This window comes from Bos mutus, chromosome 3 (genome assembly GCF_027580195.1).
Source record: "Bos mutus isolate GX-2022 chromosome 3, NWIPB_WYAK_1.1, whole genome shotgun sequence".
NCBI classification, from domain to species: Eukaryota; Metazoa; Chordata; class Mammalia; order Artiodactyla; family Bovidae; genus Bos; species Bos mutus.
Window position 1 is genome coordinate 104,571,608 of NC_091619.1, and position 15,812 is coordinate 104,587,419.

General features: G+C 42.1%; 1 protein-coding gene across 9 annotated transcripts in view; it reads right to left on the minus strand.

Annotated features, from left to right (window-relative positions):
* The window catches only part of MACF1 (microtubule actin crosslinking factor 1), a 337,029-nt gene that overhangs the window by 216,517 nt on the left and 104,700 nt on the right, over positions 1–15,812 (minus strand). Inside the window, exon 1 of one of the 9 annotated variants that reach the window (XM_070368373.1) lies at positions 8,265–8,346. The exons of the other annotated variants lie outside the window; for them this stretch is intronic. Within the exon in view, the coding sequence (XP_070224474.1) occupies positions 8,265–8,331 (67 nt within the window). The 5' untranslated portion in view covers positions 8,332–8,346. Of the gene's footprint in view, positions 1–8,264; positions 8,347–15,812 lie in introns of those variants that run through there. 9 annotated transcript variants of the gene reach the window in all.

The following is a 15,812-nucleotide window of genomic DNA, read 5'->3' on the forward strand; positions in this document are numbered from 1 at the left end:
CAAAACAAAACAAAAAACCTATAGACTTTCCAAAAAAAAAAAATAAAGAAGAGTTGTTCTTTACATTCTCCCAAAATGATTTGCTCTACCCATGGTTTCAACAGTAACCTATACACTGACAATTCCCAAATTCATTATCTTCAGCTCAATACTTTATCCTAAATACCATTCTCATATGTCCAACTGACTCCTAAAACTTTCATGCTCATTTCAAGCTCAACTTGCCTAAAAATGAACTCTTATCTCTCTCCCTGCTTCTAATAGGTTTCCCTGCTATATATAATCCATTTGTTTTGGTTTGAATGTCTATGCCCTCCTAAAATTCATACCCTGAAATCATACTCCCAATGTGATGTGACAGAATTAGAAGGTGAAGCCTTGGGGAAGTGATTAGGTCATCAGGGTGGAGCAATATAGATGGAATTAGCTCTATAGATGGAATTAGTGTCCCTACAAAAGGACACTAATTTGTCCTTACAAAAAGCTCTTTCCCACCCACTCCATCATGAAGGTGCAGTGAGAAGACAGCCAGCTGTCTATGAACCAGGAAAAGGTCCTTACAAGACACCAAATCAGTAGGTGCCTTGACCACGGACTGAGCCACCTCCAGAACAGTGAGAAATCAATGTCTGCTGTTTAAGCCACTGAGTCTATGGTTTTGTTACAGCAGCCCAAAGGTAGCTCAGCGGCACCAAATCTGTTTGATCCCTGGATCAGGAAAAGCCCCTGGAGAAGGAAATGGCAACCCACTCCTGTATTCTTGCCTGGGGAATTCCATGGACAGAGAAGCCTGGCAGGCTATACAGTCCATGGGGTAGCAAAGAGTCGGACACGACTTAGTAACTCAATAACAAACGGACTAAGACAGCTCCTCCTCAAGGCTGCCAGCAACCTTTTTCACAAGAATGATCTTCTTACTGTCACATTAAAATCCTTCAGCGACTCCTTATCCTCCTAATAATATAACAGCTAACATTTTTCGACAATCTACTTATATGTCAAGTACCTTACATTTATTGTTCCCAGTACTCAAAACCCTGTGAAAGTGAAAGTGAAGTTGCTCAGTCGTCCGACTCTGCAACCCCATGGACTGTAGCCTACCGGGCTCCTCCGTCCATGAATCTCCAGGTGAGAATACTGGAGTGGGTTGCCATTTCCTCCTCCAGGGGATCTTCCCAACCGAGGGATCAAACCTGGGTCTCCAGCATTGCAGGTAGATGCTTTAACCTCTGAGCCACCAGGGAAGCTTCAACAACCCTGAAAGGCATTATTTTACTGGAAAGATAAAGGCCACAGAGGCTTGCCCAAGATCACAAGGTAAGTCCGAACTCATCTCTACTGGATTCTAAAGCCTGATACCTGCATTCAGGATAACATTTAAACTTTTTAGCTTGAGATCTAAGACCTCTTATGATGTAGCCACTTTTCCCTCTCCAGCCTTTCATAAAAACTCTAATTTTCAGCTTTGGTGAATGTATAGTTCTGTTTAGTCGCTCAGTCATGTTCAACTCTTCGCGACCCCATGGACTGCAGCATGCCAGGCTTCCCTGTCCATTATCAACTCCCGGAGTTTACTCAAACTCATGTCCATTGAGTCAGTGATGCCATCCAACCATCTCATCCTCTGTCATCCCCTTCTCCTCCTGCCTTCAGTCTTTCTCAGCATCAGGGTCTTTTCAAATGAGTCAGCTCTTTACATCAGGTGGCCAAAGTATTGGAGTTTCAGCTTCAGCATCTGTCCTTCCAATGATATTCAGGACTGATTTCCTTTAAGATGGACTGGTTTGATCTCCTTGGAGTCCAAGGGACTCTCAAGAATCTTCTCCAACACCACAGTTCAAAAGCATTAATTCTTCGGCACTCGGCTTTCTTTATAGTCCAACTCTTACATCCATACATGACCACTGGAAAAACCATAGCCTTGATGAGACAGACCTTTGTTGTGAATGTACAACTGTCCCCAAATGAGGCATGTGCTCTTACACCCTCCAGACTTTGCATTTACTGTTCTTTCTGTGTGGAAGACAGCTCCGGCCTCCCCAACTATGCATTCTTTGGCATTCAACTTAGCTATTACCTCCTCCATCCCTTACACACATGAGTTGAGGTCATCTCCCTCTTGTGCTTATTACAAGGTATCATAGTTTGCTTATCCATCTGTCCTGTTGTACTCAGAACAACTTGAGGATAGGTCTGTGGTCAGAAATGAAAGCCTGCATTTGAGGCACAAAGTTCTGTGTTCTATTCCAACATAGCCTACAACATAGCCCCAGTGCATCGCGAATCATGAAAAAAACAAATGAGAGAAAAGCCTCTGCTTATTTTCCTGAGGGCCACAGAAAAATTACAAGTGGTTCAAGAAGCCCAATAAGCACCAACCACCTGGAATTATAAAACTGAGACACGTGAGCTGACAAAAATGTAAATAAATATGTAGAAAGCTGGGATCAGCCTGTTCCCTGACCACATGAGGTCAATCTAGTGGCAGAGACCAATATGTATTAATTAATAACTGACAATAACACCAAGCAAATAGATACCAGACACAAGCTGCACAAAATTGTGCAGATAAACAGAGTTGATTAATTCTGACAGGGGGATAGGAGAAGAGTTCATGAAAGGCGTGGTATTTGAAGTAAACCTGGGATGACAAGTATGATTTTGGCAGCCCAAAAAGAGGTTAAGGAATTCCAAAGAATAAGCTTGAGCAGTGACTTGGAGACTGTGAGTACACAGGATATGCTGGAGGGCATGGTGTGGCTACATACCATGGAAACTAATAAGGTGACCTGAGATCACATCACTCCAGAGCTGGAATAAGGAGCATGTTAATACTTTCAGTAGATAAAGGATACCACTGAAATTTCTTGAACCAGAGTGTTCTGGAAAGATTAGCCCGGCATTGGACTGACGACCGGACTGCAGCAGAGAAACACTAAGAGGCAGAAGCAACTAGAGGCCTACTGTGTGCAATAGACCAAGAAAGAAACCAAAGCATGAATAGTGCTGAGGCAGTGGGAATACAAAAAGGCAGGCAGATCCCCACACAATGCAGAGGAAGAAACAACAGCTTTTAGCTATTGACTAGCTGTTAAAGAAAGGGACAGTGGAAGATAATCCTGAAGTTTCTAGTCACAACAACTGGGAGGAGTGGTACCTGAGATAAGGAAAACAGAAGGCACAGATTGGGTTGGGTAAAGTAACTGCTGAAAATTCTTAAAGAGATGAGAATACCAGACCACCTTACCTGCCTCCTGCAAAACCTGTATGCAGGTCAAGAAGTAATGGTTAGAACTGAACATGCAACAATGGACTGGTTCCAAATTGGGAAAGGAGTACATCAAGGCTGTATATTGTCACCCTGCTTATTTAACTTATATGCAGAGTACATCATGAGAAACATCAGACTGGATGAAGCACAAGCAGGAATCAAGACTGCTAGGAGAAATATCAATAACCTCAGATATGCAGATGACACCACCCTTATAGTAGGAAGTGAAGAGGAACTAAAGAGCCTCTTGATGAAGGTGAAAGAGAGTGAAAAGGCTGGCTTAAAACTCAACATTCAAAAAACTAAGATCATGGCATCTGGTCCCATCACTTCATGGCAAATAGATAGGGAAACGATGGAGAAAAGTGACAGTTTATTTTCTTAAGCTCCAAAATCACTGCAGATGGTGACTGCAGCTATGAAATTAAAAGACGCTTGCTCCTTGGAAGAAAAGCTATGATCAACCTAGACAGCATATTAAAAAGCAGAGACATTACTTTGCCAGCAAAGGTCCGTCTAGTCAAAGCTATGGTCTTTCCAGTGGTCATGTATGGATGTGAGAGTTGGACCATAAAGAAAGCTGAGCGCTAAAGAATTGATGCTTTTGAACTGTGGTGTTGCTCTTGAGAGTCCCTTGGACAGCAAGGAGATCAAATCAGTCAATCCTAAATTAAATCAGTCCTGAATATTCATTGGAAGGACTGATACTGAAACTAAAGCTCCAATCCTTTGGCCACCAGATGCAAAGAGCTGACTCATTTGAAAAGACCCTGATGCTGGGAAAGATTGAAGGCAAGAGGAGAAGGGGACGACAGAGGATGAGATGGTAGGATGGCATCACTGACTCGAAGGACACGAGTGAGCAAGCTCCAGAAGATGGTGGAGGACGGGGAAGCCTGGCCTGCTGCCATCCATGGGGTCACAAAGATTCAGACACGACTGAGCAACTAACCGAACAACAACAGAGTAGCAGAAACATGAGGTGTCAGCAGACCCTTCTTGCAGACAGTTGGAACCTTACATCTAGAGTTCAGAAGAGCAGGCAGCACTAAGGATACAGATTTGATGCTAACAGTTGATAGCTGAGGCTGCAGCAAGTAGAACAGCTAGCCTATTTCAAGTTTTCCTAAATCACCACTTTGCTCATACTACCCCTCTATCCAAAGTCCTTTAGTTGCTCTCAGAAGACCAGAGGCTCAAGTCTACATCCTTTGTTTCTGTTGTCCATTACACCCCTCTGAAATTCAATTCCAGTTTTTACTTACTATGTGTTAGGTGACTGGTAGAAATAAAGATAAGACATGGTCACTGACCTGAAGGAATTTACAATTTATCTACTCTTCCAACTTTATCTTTAGACTCGCCACTGCAACCATTCTGACCTCAGTTTCCAAACATACATTGCACATTCTTGCCTTTGTTCACCCATTTCCCCCTAGTGGAATATCTACCCTCCTCTAATTTAGAGCCTCCTTACAAGGAGCAGCTGAAGTCTCACTTCCTCCTTTAAACCTTTCTGGCTATCCCAGCCACCTCTGGATGCCTGTGTTTGTTTAATTTACCTGGCACCGAGCATACAAAATCTACTACTAGACATCTTTACATGCAAATCCCATTTTTCTATCTGAACTTTAGCTCCTTGGAGTCAAGAATTATGCTTCAAAATTTCCTTAAATAGCCAACATTTAGGACAACAGTAAGCACTTGCGAATACTCATTCATTGAACAATATACACTATGTGAGAGCCCACTACGTGCCGTTACATCTATATGGATACTTTATGATCAGACTAAGACATATTCTCAAATGTAATTAAAAGACTTTACAGCAGGGAGCAGAGATCTCCATTTGGATGCCCTTTCCACAGTCACAGCTTTTCTAAATTCTTCCTGCCACATCTTCACACCACTTAATGTGAACTCAAAGAAAATGGGCTAAAATGAAGATCAAGCGATTAAAATGTGCTTAGCAGTAATACAGAATGGCACCAGCCTTATACAATGATGCCTTTCCCTAGAAGTATGCAAGTCAACTTTGGGAGGAAAGAATGACTTGTATATTTATTGTATCTATTCTCTGTCGGGCACTGTACAAGGCCTGTCTCATTTAGTATTTGACTTAGTCTTCATAATTCTATCAAGCACACATTTTTTATCTTCATTTCATAGTTCAAATTGAGGTTCAGGGACACTTGATAAAAATTTGCCTGATGTCACATGGTTAGTGAGTATTTGCCTGATGTCACATGGTTAGTGAGTAGTAGAAGTGAAATTCAAATCCAAGTCTGCCATGGACTTTTAACTGCCAAACTATACCACCACTGTGAAATTATTAGAAGGCAACACAACACAGTCCTATATAATGAAGGGAAGAGGCGAGGTGCAGACTATAACTACACCAGGGATGCATGACAGGTATCGGTCACCGAAGGCTGGTGAAGACGCAGAATGTCTCAATGAGGACTGGGACTTGGGAATTTAGGGAAGTGATAACTAGACACTTCAGGGCAAAATTAAAATTTTCATGTTGTTTCTTAGGAAAATCTGAACTTTGTTACTGATAATTCTTTGCACTACTGGGAATCAGAGAGTACAAGGCAGAAAGGCAAAAGTTAGGTAAAGAAACAAGCCAGGACTAAGCCTGGTGGCAAAAGAAAAGAGTCACAGAGATGAAAGGAAAGGTTTAGAAGGAGAAGGGAAGAATGAGAAAAACATAATAGCTTCTAGAGTCTTTAATGGAACACCACACTCAGAAAAAATAAAATACTTCACAGTTTCGAAGAGATACAGGGTTTGGACTTCCTTGGTGGTCCAGTGGTTAGGAATCCACCTGCCAATTCAGGGGACATGGGTTTGATCCCTGGTTCAGAAAGATCCCACATTCCATGGGCAAACAAGCCACAATTACAGAATCCCGCACGCTTTAGAGCCAGTGCTCCACGACAAGTCACCACAATGAGCAGCCCAAGTACCCAACTAGAGAGTAGCCTCCACCTGCTGCAACTTGAGAAAGCTCATTTGCAGCAGCAAAGACCCAGCACATCCAAAAATAAATAAATGAAGAAACACAGGGGTTAACAATCCTCAAAAAATCATCTTAAAGATGATTAAATTGAAGCCCAGGTTTAGGAGTTTAGATAAGGTTACAGAGGGGCAGAATCAGGTCTTTAACTTGGATTTCCCAGCTGCCACTCTATGGCTTACTTTACAGGATACTCATCTCCCCTCTGTGAGCCCAAGTCTCATCTATAAAGTGAGGAGTCTGGACTAGGTCAATGGTTTCCCAACACCAGTCTGTAAACCAACCATATCAAAATCAGCAGAGGCACTTGCACTGGGCTTGGCACCCTAACATACACTCTTCATAATGACTGTATGTTAGGGCCTATTTTAATCTACTTTTTAAATGAGGAAGCTGAGGCAGAGAAAGTTAAGCAGTAGAAAGTGAAGTGGTAGAGTAGGAGCCCCATGCAGACAATGAGGCCAAAGTCCATTTTCTTAACTGTTAGGTCACATTGCTGCCGGGGGATTAAACGGAGGTGGATGAGCTGGGAGAACAATGTTTTTGCCCTGAAAATTTCAATGAAGATTCTAGCCTTCCTTATATTTTTCTGTTGATTACAGAAAAGGGGCCCTCATATCACTAAGCATTTTCAGATGTACAAGAGTCTTTCCTCTAGATCTCAGAGGAAATCTCAGCGATACCAGAAAGATAAAAAGCTAGACTCCACGGCAATAACTGACTAAAACTGCTATTCCTTGTGCCACAACCATTATTATAGTACCACCTTTATTTCTGAGAAAGTACTTAATTTGGCAGTACTGGTCTATCAGGAGGCTTCCCTCGTGGCTCAGAAGGTAAAGCGTCTGCCAGTCTGTCAGTCAAAAGACAGGATCAGAATCCTAATCCTACTCCCTTTCTGAGATCTCCTCTTGATCAAACAACCAGCAATCTCAAATTTAGTGAAAAATCTGCTCATTTGGGTCACAATTTTGTTTTGCTTTAGAGACTAAGAGTACAAAACCAAAAGACATTAGTAGTATTATCAATCCAGTAGTTCCTAAACTTAGATTTCACAGTAAATGAGTAAATGTTCCAAAATAAATCAGAGAACCTAACATAAAGTTGTCAACTTTTTATTTTGCTAAGTAAAGTTATCTAAAAACAACCACCTGACAATAATTCTTTCATAAAATAATGGACATTTTAACATCAAAAAAGTAAAAACGGCAATTTCAGAATAAAGAACAGTTCTTTAAGTAAGTTATGAAAAGCACACACTATATTTTCCTTATCTTATCCATTTTACTGGGAAATGATGATGATGCCTCCAACACCAGTCTGTACACCCTACAGTTTGGAAGCCAAGAAAACCTGTGGCCAAAAAGGCTAGGCCACTTGCTCAAGGTCATAGAATATTATTTAAACAAACTCCTCTCCTTTATCAAGAGATCTAAGCAACAAGACTCTTCCTAGCCTCCAAATCTTCTTGAGGTCCCCATCCCCAGAACACCTTCAAGCCTTTTTCCCTCCTCACATCTGGCAAGAGAGTAAATAAGTGCAGGAGAATTAGCAATCAGTCCCAAAGAGGAAACCTGGGCCATGACTCCACCCTCTTCTTCTCCCACAATCCTGTCTGCTCCAAGGTAGACTCTGTAACCAACCAACTTCTCCTAAAATATGCCCTGGACTTTCAGAACATAATTTAAAAGTGGTTTCCTGACTCAGACAGAAGCGTGAGCATGAATTCAGTCTCTATAAAAAAGTCCCACACCCAAAGCTTAGGCTCTTAACTGCCAGTCACTACAACTTTAAGAAGTTCCCCAGGAAGTCAGGAACCAATGGTCTCTCCCACTGCACGTTTTAACAAGCCCAAAGGCTGTAAATGCCTCCAAGCCTTCTGAGTTCATGCGCTCCTGTGAGTCAGTGAGAGTAAAGACTATTTGGGACCCTCAGGCCCAGGCAAGGAAAAAAGAAACTTCACATACTAACCCATACAGCACATGCGGCAAACCAGGTGGGTGTTGAACTCGTGCTCATCTTGGTAACTGGGCCACATGTCGCCAGCGTCTGCTGACCCTGCCTAGAAGGAAGGTGTCCCAAAGAACCTCCAGCTAGGGGCCTGTGCACCCCCTGCAGCTCCTTAAAAAAGGCTGCGAAGTAAACAGAGACAGCCAGCCAAAGGGCCGTGCAATGAACAGAAAGAGAGACAGCAGAAGTTCGGAGAAGTGGCTCCACCCACCACTTCCTACTGACCTCCTCCCTCCCCTTGAGGTCAGAGAGGAAGCTCCTCCCTGGGGCACTTCCAAACTGGGTCCAGGTCTTCATGCAAAAGGCATCCTATTCAAAAGCAGCACCAGCTCAGTGCTTGCAGACCAACGGCAGCAGGCGAAGTGGGCACTTCGGGTGCAGAGAAGTCCAGCCGCATTAGTAAGTGAAGAAAGCCTGGTTAGGCAGAAGCCAGTCTCTGAGTTACTCTCCTCTTTCAGAGCAGAAGCTTATGCCCCCATGAATCTGAGACAGTTGCAGGAGGGCCGGGGAGGTGAAATGGTTTACTGCCAAGTCAAACACAGGGTACCCAGTGCCCAGCCTGTTCCTAGGACTTAACTCTTCTCAGGCCAAATGTCTATATAAGTGTTAACCGACTGAAAAGCCCCCGCAGTGGGAGAGACCATCACGAAGCAAGACTATACGCTGTTCGCTGCCAACAGATTCCTAGATTCTGAAGGGAGCTTCACGTCCCAACTTACAGCTGCCCAGAGTCAGAGTCTCTCCCCAGTGATTCCACCTACTTTACAGAGTGAGCCCGGCCCCAGCCAGCCTCTAGGTAGATCTAGTATAGCAGATCTCATCAGCGTCCAAAGTACTGTTGGCTTCCCGCTCCGTTCTTTCCCCTCCTCCATCCAGGAATGTCACCCCAAAGTCCCCTACCTCTTCCCAGACCCCCCCCCATTTGTCTCTGCAGTCAACGCACTTGATCAGCCGTGCCAGGAATCCTTTATCCTTCAGAGGAAGGCTGCTTGCTTGTTTGTCCAACTTGTTTTCGAGTCTTGGCTAATTGTGCCAGACACTGGAATGTTGAAGGAATACAATGAACGGCTTTTTCATTCAAATGGCCCGGCCCATCACTGCTTCTTCACAATTCTGACCCAACCAGGAGGCAGAAAAAGCCAAGCCTCTGTCGCTGTCAGGACAGACGCTCCGATCTGTCCCCACACCACTCAGAAGGCCCCACTGCAGATAAGGGCCTAATCGCTGGCCCTCTGCTCTAGCTCCCTAAATAGAACAACTTCTTCAGGCTAATGCTACTTCCAATCCTGTTCCTGAAGACAGGGAGGGAGGGCCAGCACCCAGAAAAGCAAGTTTCCAGAGGTTAGCCCGAGAAACTGCAAGTGGGAAATAAAAAGTAAACAAGTTTACCAAGCAGGTCACTCAGGATAAACAAGCCCTGTGACCTGCCTCAGTTTCCTGACAGCTTCCTTACCCTCTACAGGGTATCCCTCCCACCTGCAAACTAGCAATAATCCTGTTACTACTTACTAATAACAGGACTCACAGCTGACTTTATCCCACCTTGACTAAGCTCCTAGTCACCCCAATAACCTGTGACAACTCTACTCAGTTTGTTCCTCTTATTAGAGTCTTCTTAGTCTTGAAGGAAGGGTTCTCCTAGAATTTACCTTGTACTAGGAAAAGAAAAGCGTAAGAAATAGGGAAGAGAGACGAAAAGGGAACAAAGATTTCCTGATTCATATTTAGTAACCTTTTCCTTTATCAGATTTAAATTCCTTCAGTATAGGGGCTGTCTTTAGTTTTCATATCCCAGTCCCTCACACATTCAGAAGGCACTCAATAATCCAAGCTAAAATTAACTGAGCATCTATTGTAACTGTTAGTTCACATGCAATGTGCTAAAAACTTTAAACAAGTATCATTTCATTTAATCCCAACAATTCTCTTGGGAAGGTGAACCAAAACCTGCCTTTTTCTCACTCCCCTGGGATCTAGGCAGAGCTTATTTCCCTTGAAGGTACTAGAGACTGAGGAAAGTAAGAGAAAGCTGTGGGGACAAAGTCAGTCTAGCCAACAGGAGACAGGCCTTCCCTTTAGGATCCTAGAAGGTTCTGAGCCTCAAAACGGAATCCATTGCTGACAGGAAAGACAGGACCCTGATGGAGACAGTCAGCTCTTAATTAGCGGAGAAAACCAGCCGGTGTAATGATTACCCAGGTCGTCCCTGCTCCTTTTTAGCCCATGTTTAGCCATTTCATAGCTCACCAGATGTGAGAGGCAGGAAAAGGTGAATCTGGCTGCTCCCTGCAGATTCGTTAAAATGTTGAATGGAAGGAAGAGATTCAAGCTAATATTTCCGTGGCTAGAAGTTATCTGAGAATTTATAGCTACTGGCTTTCTTACTAGCACAGAAAACTGAAGCTATTCATTTATTTCCCAAAACATCAAAATCACCCACTATTGAGGATAATAAAGCAAACAGAGTCTTTCCTTCTAATGTGTGTGAAAATAATTCATAATATATCACTAAGTTTTTATACATTTCCACATTGGCTTCTATCATATTTTTAAATTCTCAACTATAAAAACAAACATTTATATTTTGTCCCAGGAGCCTACATGAAACTGCAATGTCTTCACTGATATCTTTTGGTTTTTTAAGTATAATAATGACAGCAAACAATTACACAGTCCTTACCATGTGTAGAATATAGTCTAAGAACACTCAAAGCAATCATGAAGTATTATAAACCCCATTTTACGAATGAGGAAATAGAGGCCCATATAGATTACTGTCATTCTGCCAGCAGGGCAGAGACAGGAGGAAAATACAGGCAGTTTAACCCCAGACTCTCAACAAGTTCTCAGTGACAATTCCATACTAGATGCAAGTATGGCCCAGATAATCACACTGTCAGAACTGCAGGACACTGGAGACTTCAGTCTTTTTTCTTCTCATGCCAATTAGAGATTTGAAGTCCAGAGGAATTAAGTGTCTGTCTAATATCCATAGTAGTAGAAAGCACAAAAGCTAGGATTCAGAACCCAGATGTTCTGACTCCAAGTTCACTGGTCTTTCCACACACTGCACAACCTAGAAAAAAATAACTAAGGAAAGACAAAGACAAAGACTGCATCTTGATTAAAACACCTAATGCTTTAGTTATTTCAGCAAAGATATATTAGGAATTTGACCATTTGTTTAAAAATCTGCATATCCATTATATATCTGACCCTTTGTGACCCCATGGACTGTAGCTTGCCAGGCTCCTCTGTCCATGGAATTTTCCAGGCAAGAATACTGGTGTGGGTTGCCATTTCCTTCTCCAGGAGATCTTCCCAACCTAGGGATCGAACCTGAGTCTCCAACATTGCAGGCAGATTTTTTTTACTATCTGAGCCATCAGGGAGGCCCCTAATAAAATGTTAGATAATACAAGTGGATGCAGCACAGCCTAGTCATAAAGAATCAAAATTCAAAGCAATCTTGGACTTCCCTGGTGGTACAGTGGATAAGAATTCACCTGCCAGTGCAGGGGACATGGGTTCAGTATCTCATTTGGGAAAATACCACATGCCACAGAGCAACTAAGCCTGTTCACCACAAGCTAAGGGTTGCTGAGCCCGCGCTCTAGAGCCCACAGGCTGCGACTACTGAAGTACATGTGCCCTACAGCCTGTGCTCTGCAACAAAAACAGCCACCACGGTGAGAGGCCTGCATAACCCAATGAATGAACTACTGAAGTACATGTGCCCTACAGCCTGTGCTCTGCAACAAAAACAACCGCCATAATGAGAGGCCCGCATGACCCAATGAAGAGTGGCACCTGCTCACCGCAACTAGAGAAAGCCCGTGCGCAGCAACAAAGACCCAGCACAGCCAAAAAAATAAAATAAAATAATTATTAAAAAGTACTTAAAAGGTACTAAAAAAAAATTTTAAAGCAATCTCAAAAGCCTATACCAAATCTCATAGGACAAAATTTCATTAGAATGTCTGTCTTATGCTGAAGTTCTAGAAAACCAAAGGAACAGCAATCTTTGGAGGGGTGACAACAGCAGTTCACGCACAGGGTTTGGTCATTTTATAACTTAGGTTTAATGAGACTCAACAGTGTAATGGAACAGCTTAAAAAAAAAGTCATGGTACAATTCTAGATTGTACTTCATATGGTCCAGATTCAGGAATTACAGCTGGTCCTTCTAGTAGGATGCTGGAAATGGAAAAAACCTTAAGAGATTGGATTGTCAACTCTTTCATTTTACAGAGAAAGAAAACAAGACCGTAGGGGGAAATCTGTCCTTTCACAAACATAAAGTTCAAAAGTTCTTCTCAAAAATAAATCCCTTTTCCTGTTTACACTACCACCATATGGATATTAATAAGCTAAGGCACAGGGCAACTCTATACTGTTCAGTTATCCTATACTAAGCACCCACCTCAGGCCTCACGTCAAGCTCAGCAAAGCCCTGTAAATATACAAATAAAGCGGGCACAGTTCCCACTACAGCTTAATCTGATGCTATCTTAATTCCTTCATTTATTCGTTCAAGTAACATTCACTGACATCTATTCTGTCATAGACATTTAAGACACTGAGATGAGTAAGAGTTCCTCTTCTTAAAGATCTTACAGTCTAACAGAATCTAACTAGTGGGCAGAGAACCAAGCTAGAAGAGATGACAACACAGGTTTGAATAAGAAGTATTAACAGAATGCTACTGGAGCACAGAAGAGGAGCTTTTATTCCAGTCAAGGAAGGCTCTCCAGAAGTGATAACCACTTACCTTGAATGACAAGTATTACGATGTCCAGTTAAAAAGAAGATACAGGCATTTCAGGTAGATGTCTACAAGTTTTAAATGATGTTTCAGGACTGAGTGCTTATAAGGCCAAGACAGGAAGTAAAACTAGTGAAACAGGCAATGGGCAGATCATGAAAACCCTTTTATCTCCTGCTAAAAAGTTTGAATTTTCTTTCAAAAGCAGAAAGAAAGCTTTAATAGATTTTCAGCAGGAGAGTGACATAGACAGCTCTGTAGTTTAGAAAGATCATTCTAGCTACAGTTAGAAGACAGAGGGGGTAGAGGATATAGAGAATGGGTAAAATAGATTGTTTCAGAGAGGAAAAATGAAGATGTAAGCTAAAACAGTAGGAAGTTTGGGAAACAAGAAGATAATATATGTGAATGCAAGTGTAGACATGGTGTACTGAGAACTATGTAAAATTCCAAGTACTCAGTGAGTGCCAAATTCCGTCTTACAGGTATTATATGGCTTCAGTAGAAACTGTGTCTTCCTGTTCTCGTTTACATCTGCTGAAGACATGCTGACTTGGGAACTTGACTGTAAAAGTCATGTACATATATAACAGTGTCTCACCAATGTACTCCTAACACCTAGAAAAAAACAGTGAAGGAAAGCTAAGGAATAGTAACCAAACATGCCTTCCCCAATGTTTCTGCTGTACTTCCTTCACCTCTCTATATACACATATGACCACCACATTTTCAAAGCAAAAAATACTTTAACTGTCCAAAGGGAATGCTAAAATGACAAGGAGTTAGGATTATTTAATTGCATGTAGTAATGGAAAGAGAATTCTTTAGGCTGGTGAAGACAGATTAAGTATAAGCAAGCCTACAACTAGAAGAGGAAATACAGGTATTTTTATGATGCAGTTACATCCTGATAAACCAGCATAGGTTAAAAATATCCTAAGCCAAGGCTTTCCTGGTGGCTCAGTGGTAAAGAATCCGTCTGCCAATGCAGGAGACGTGGGTTCGATCGCTGATCCAGGAAGATCCCACATGCCACAGAACAGCTAAGCCTGTGCACCACGGCTACTTGCTCTAGAGCTCGTGAGCCACAACTACTGAGCTCATGTGTTGCAACTACTGTAGCCTTCGCACCTAGAGCCTGTGCTCCGCAACGAAAAGCTACCGCAGTGAGAAGCCCATACACCAGAACTACAGAGCAGCCCCCACTTGCTGCAGCTAAAGAAAAGCCCACACAGCAACGAAGACCCAGCGCAGCCAAAACTAAATAAATAAAAACTGCGGGGGGGCGGGGGAATCCTAAGTCAAAAATGCATTTGATATGGCTAACCGTTTTATATATCCAAACAACATCACTTGGCTGAGCCTACCTTAAATGTGCACAGAACACTTACATTAGCCTACAGCTGGGCAAAATCATCTAGCACAAAGCCTATTTTATAACGAAGTGCTGGATATCTCATGGAATTTACTGAATACCATACTGAACATGAAAAACCATGACTGTGTGGGTACAGAATCATTGTGTCGGTTGTTTACACTCATGACCATGTGGCTGAATGAGCCCTGTGGCTACTGCCAGTGCCCAGCGTCAGGAGAGAGTGTGCGCTGCCTGCCGCCAGCCCAGGAAAAGATCGAATTCAGACGACGATTCCCACTGAATGCATATTCTTTCACACCACTGTTAAAATTGAAAAATCTATCGAACCATCAGACAGTTGGGGACTGTGTGTACACTTGATCTTTGCCAGGCAGAATTTGGCTGATGGGCATAAGTTACAAAGAGGCAACTTTCAGCTTAAAAAAGAACTCTGTCAACAGAATGAATAGTCCATAGGTTGTATGTTCTACAATCAGAACCTACCTTCAAGCAAAAGGAGTAACTTCTGACAAGGGCAGGACTAAGTAAGAAGTTGGGCTGGTTAATAGGCAAGGTCCCTTTCAACTCTAAGAGCAATACAGAATATGTGATGACCTTTAAGAATGGAAGAAATGAAAAATGTACACAAGCACAATGAAGATTTACTCGAGTACCGTATCTTAGAACTCTAGCACTAAGGAGCCTAGTGATTTCCACTGAAAGAGCAGAAACTGTTCAAACAAATCTTATAAGGAACTCAACATATATAACATGTAATTTCAGTATTTAATAGCATGACTCAATTTTACAGATTCAAATTTATATTACTTATTTAAAGCCAAATGACTTAACCAATCAAGTAATTTTGATTGAAATTAGAGATTACTTAATTACAGTTATATCAGCCTCAGCATCTTGTTTATTTCTGTGCTATATTTTACTAGGGAACCTTTTTTTTTTTTTTTAACTGCTTTACACAAATAGACACAAACAGTAACAGTTTCAGTTTGCCTCTAATCTCAGGATATTACTCAAATAAATTTATACAAGAGCATGAAGGAATAACAGAAATATTGTTTCAAAGTCAAATGCCTTCAATATCTAAAAACTATGTACATTCTTATAATATGTAGATACGATTAGAAAAGTGGGGCAAGGATCACAGAAACTGGTCGTCCACTAAGCCAGTACTACAATGTGATCACTTAATGACGGACGTGTCACCCACTCACTATTACAACTGAGCATCTGAGACTTGCCTAATGTTTATTAAGCACAGGACTCATGTTCTGCAGTGCGTTCTGCAATACTGTACATACTTGCTATTAGTGGAGGAAGGAAAAAAAAAGACCAGACTAGAAGACATAATCTTCACCTTTTTAATCAA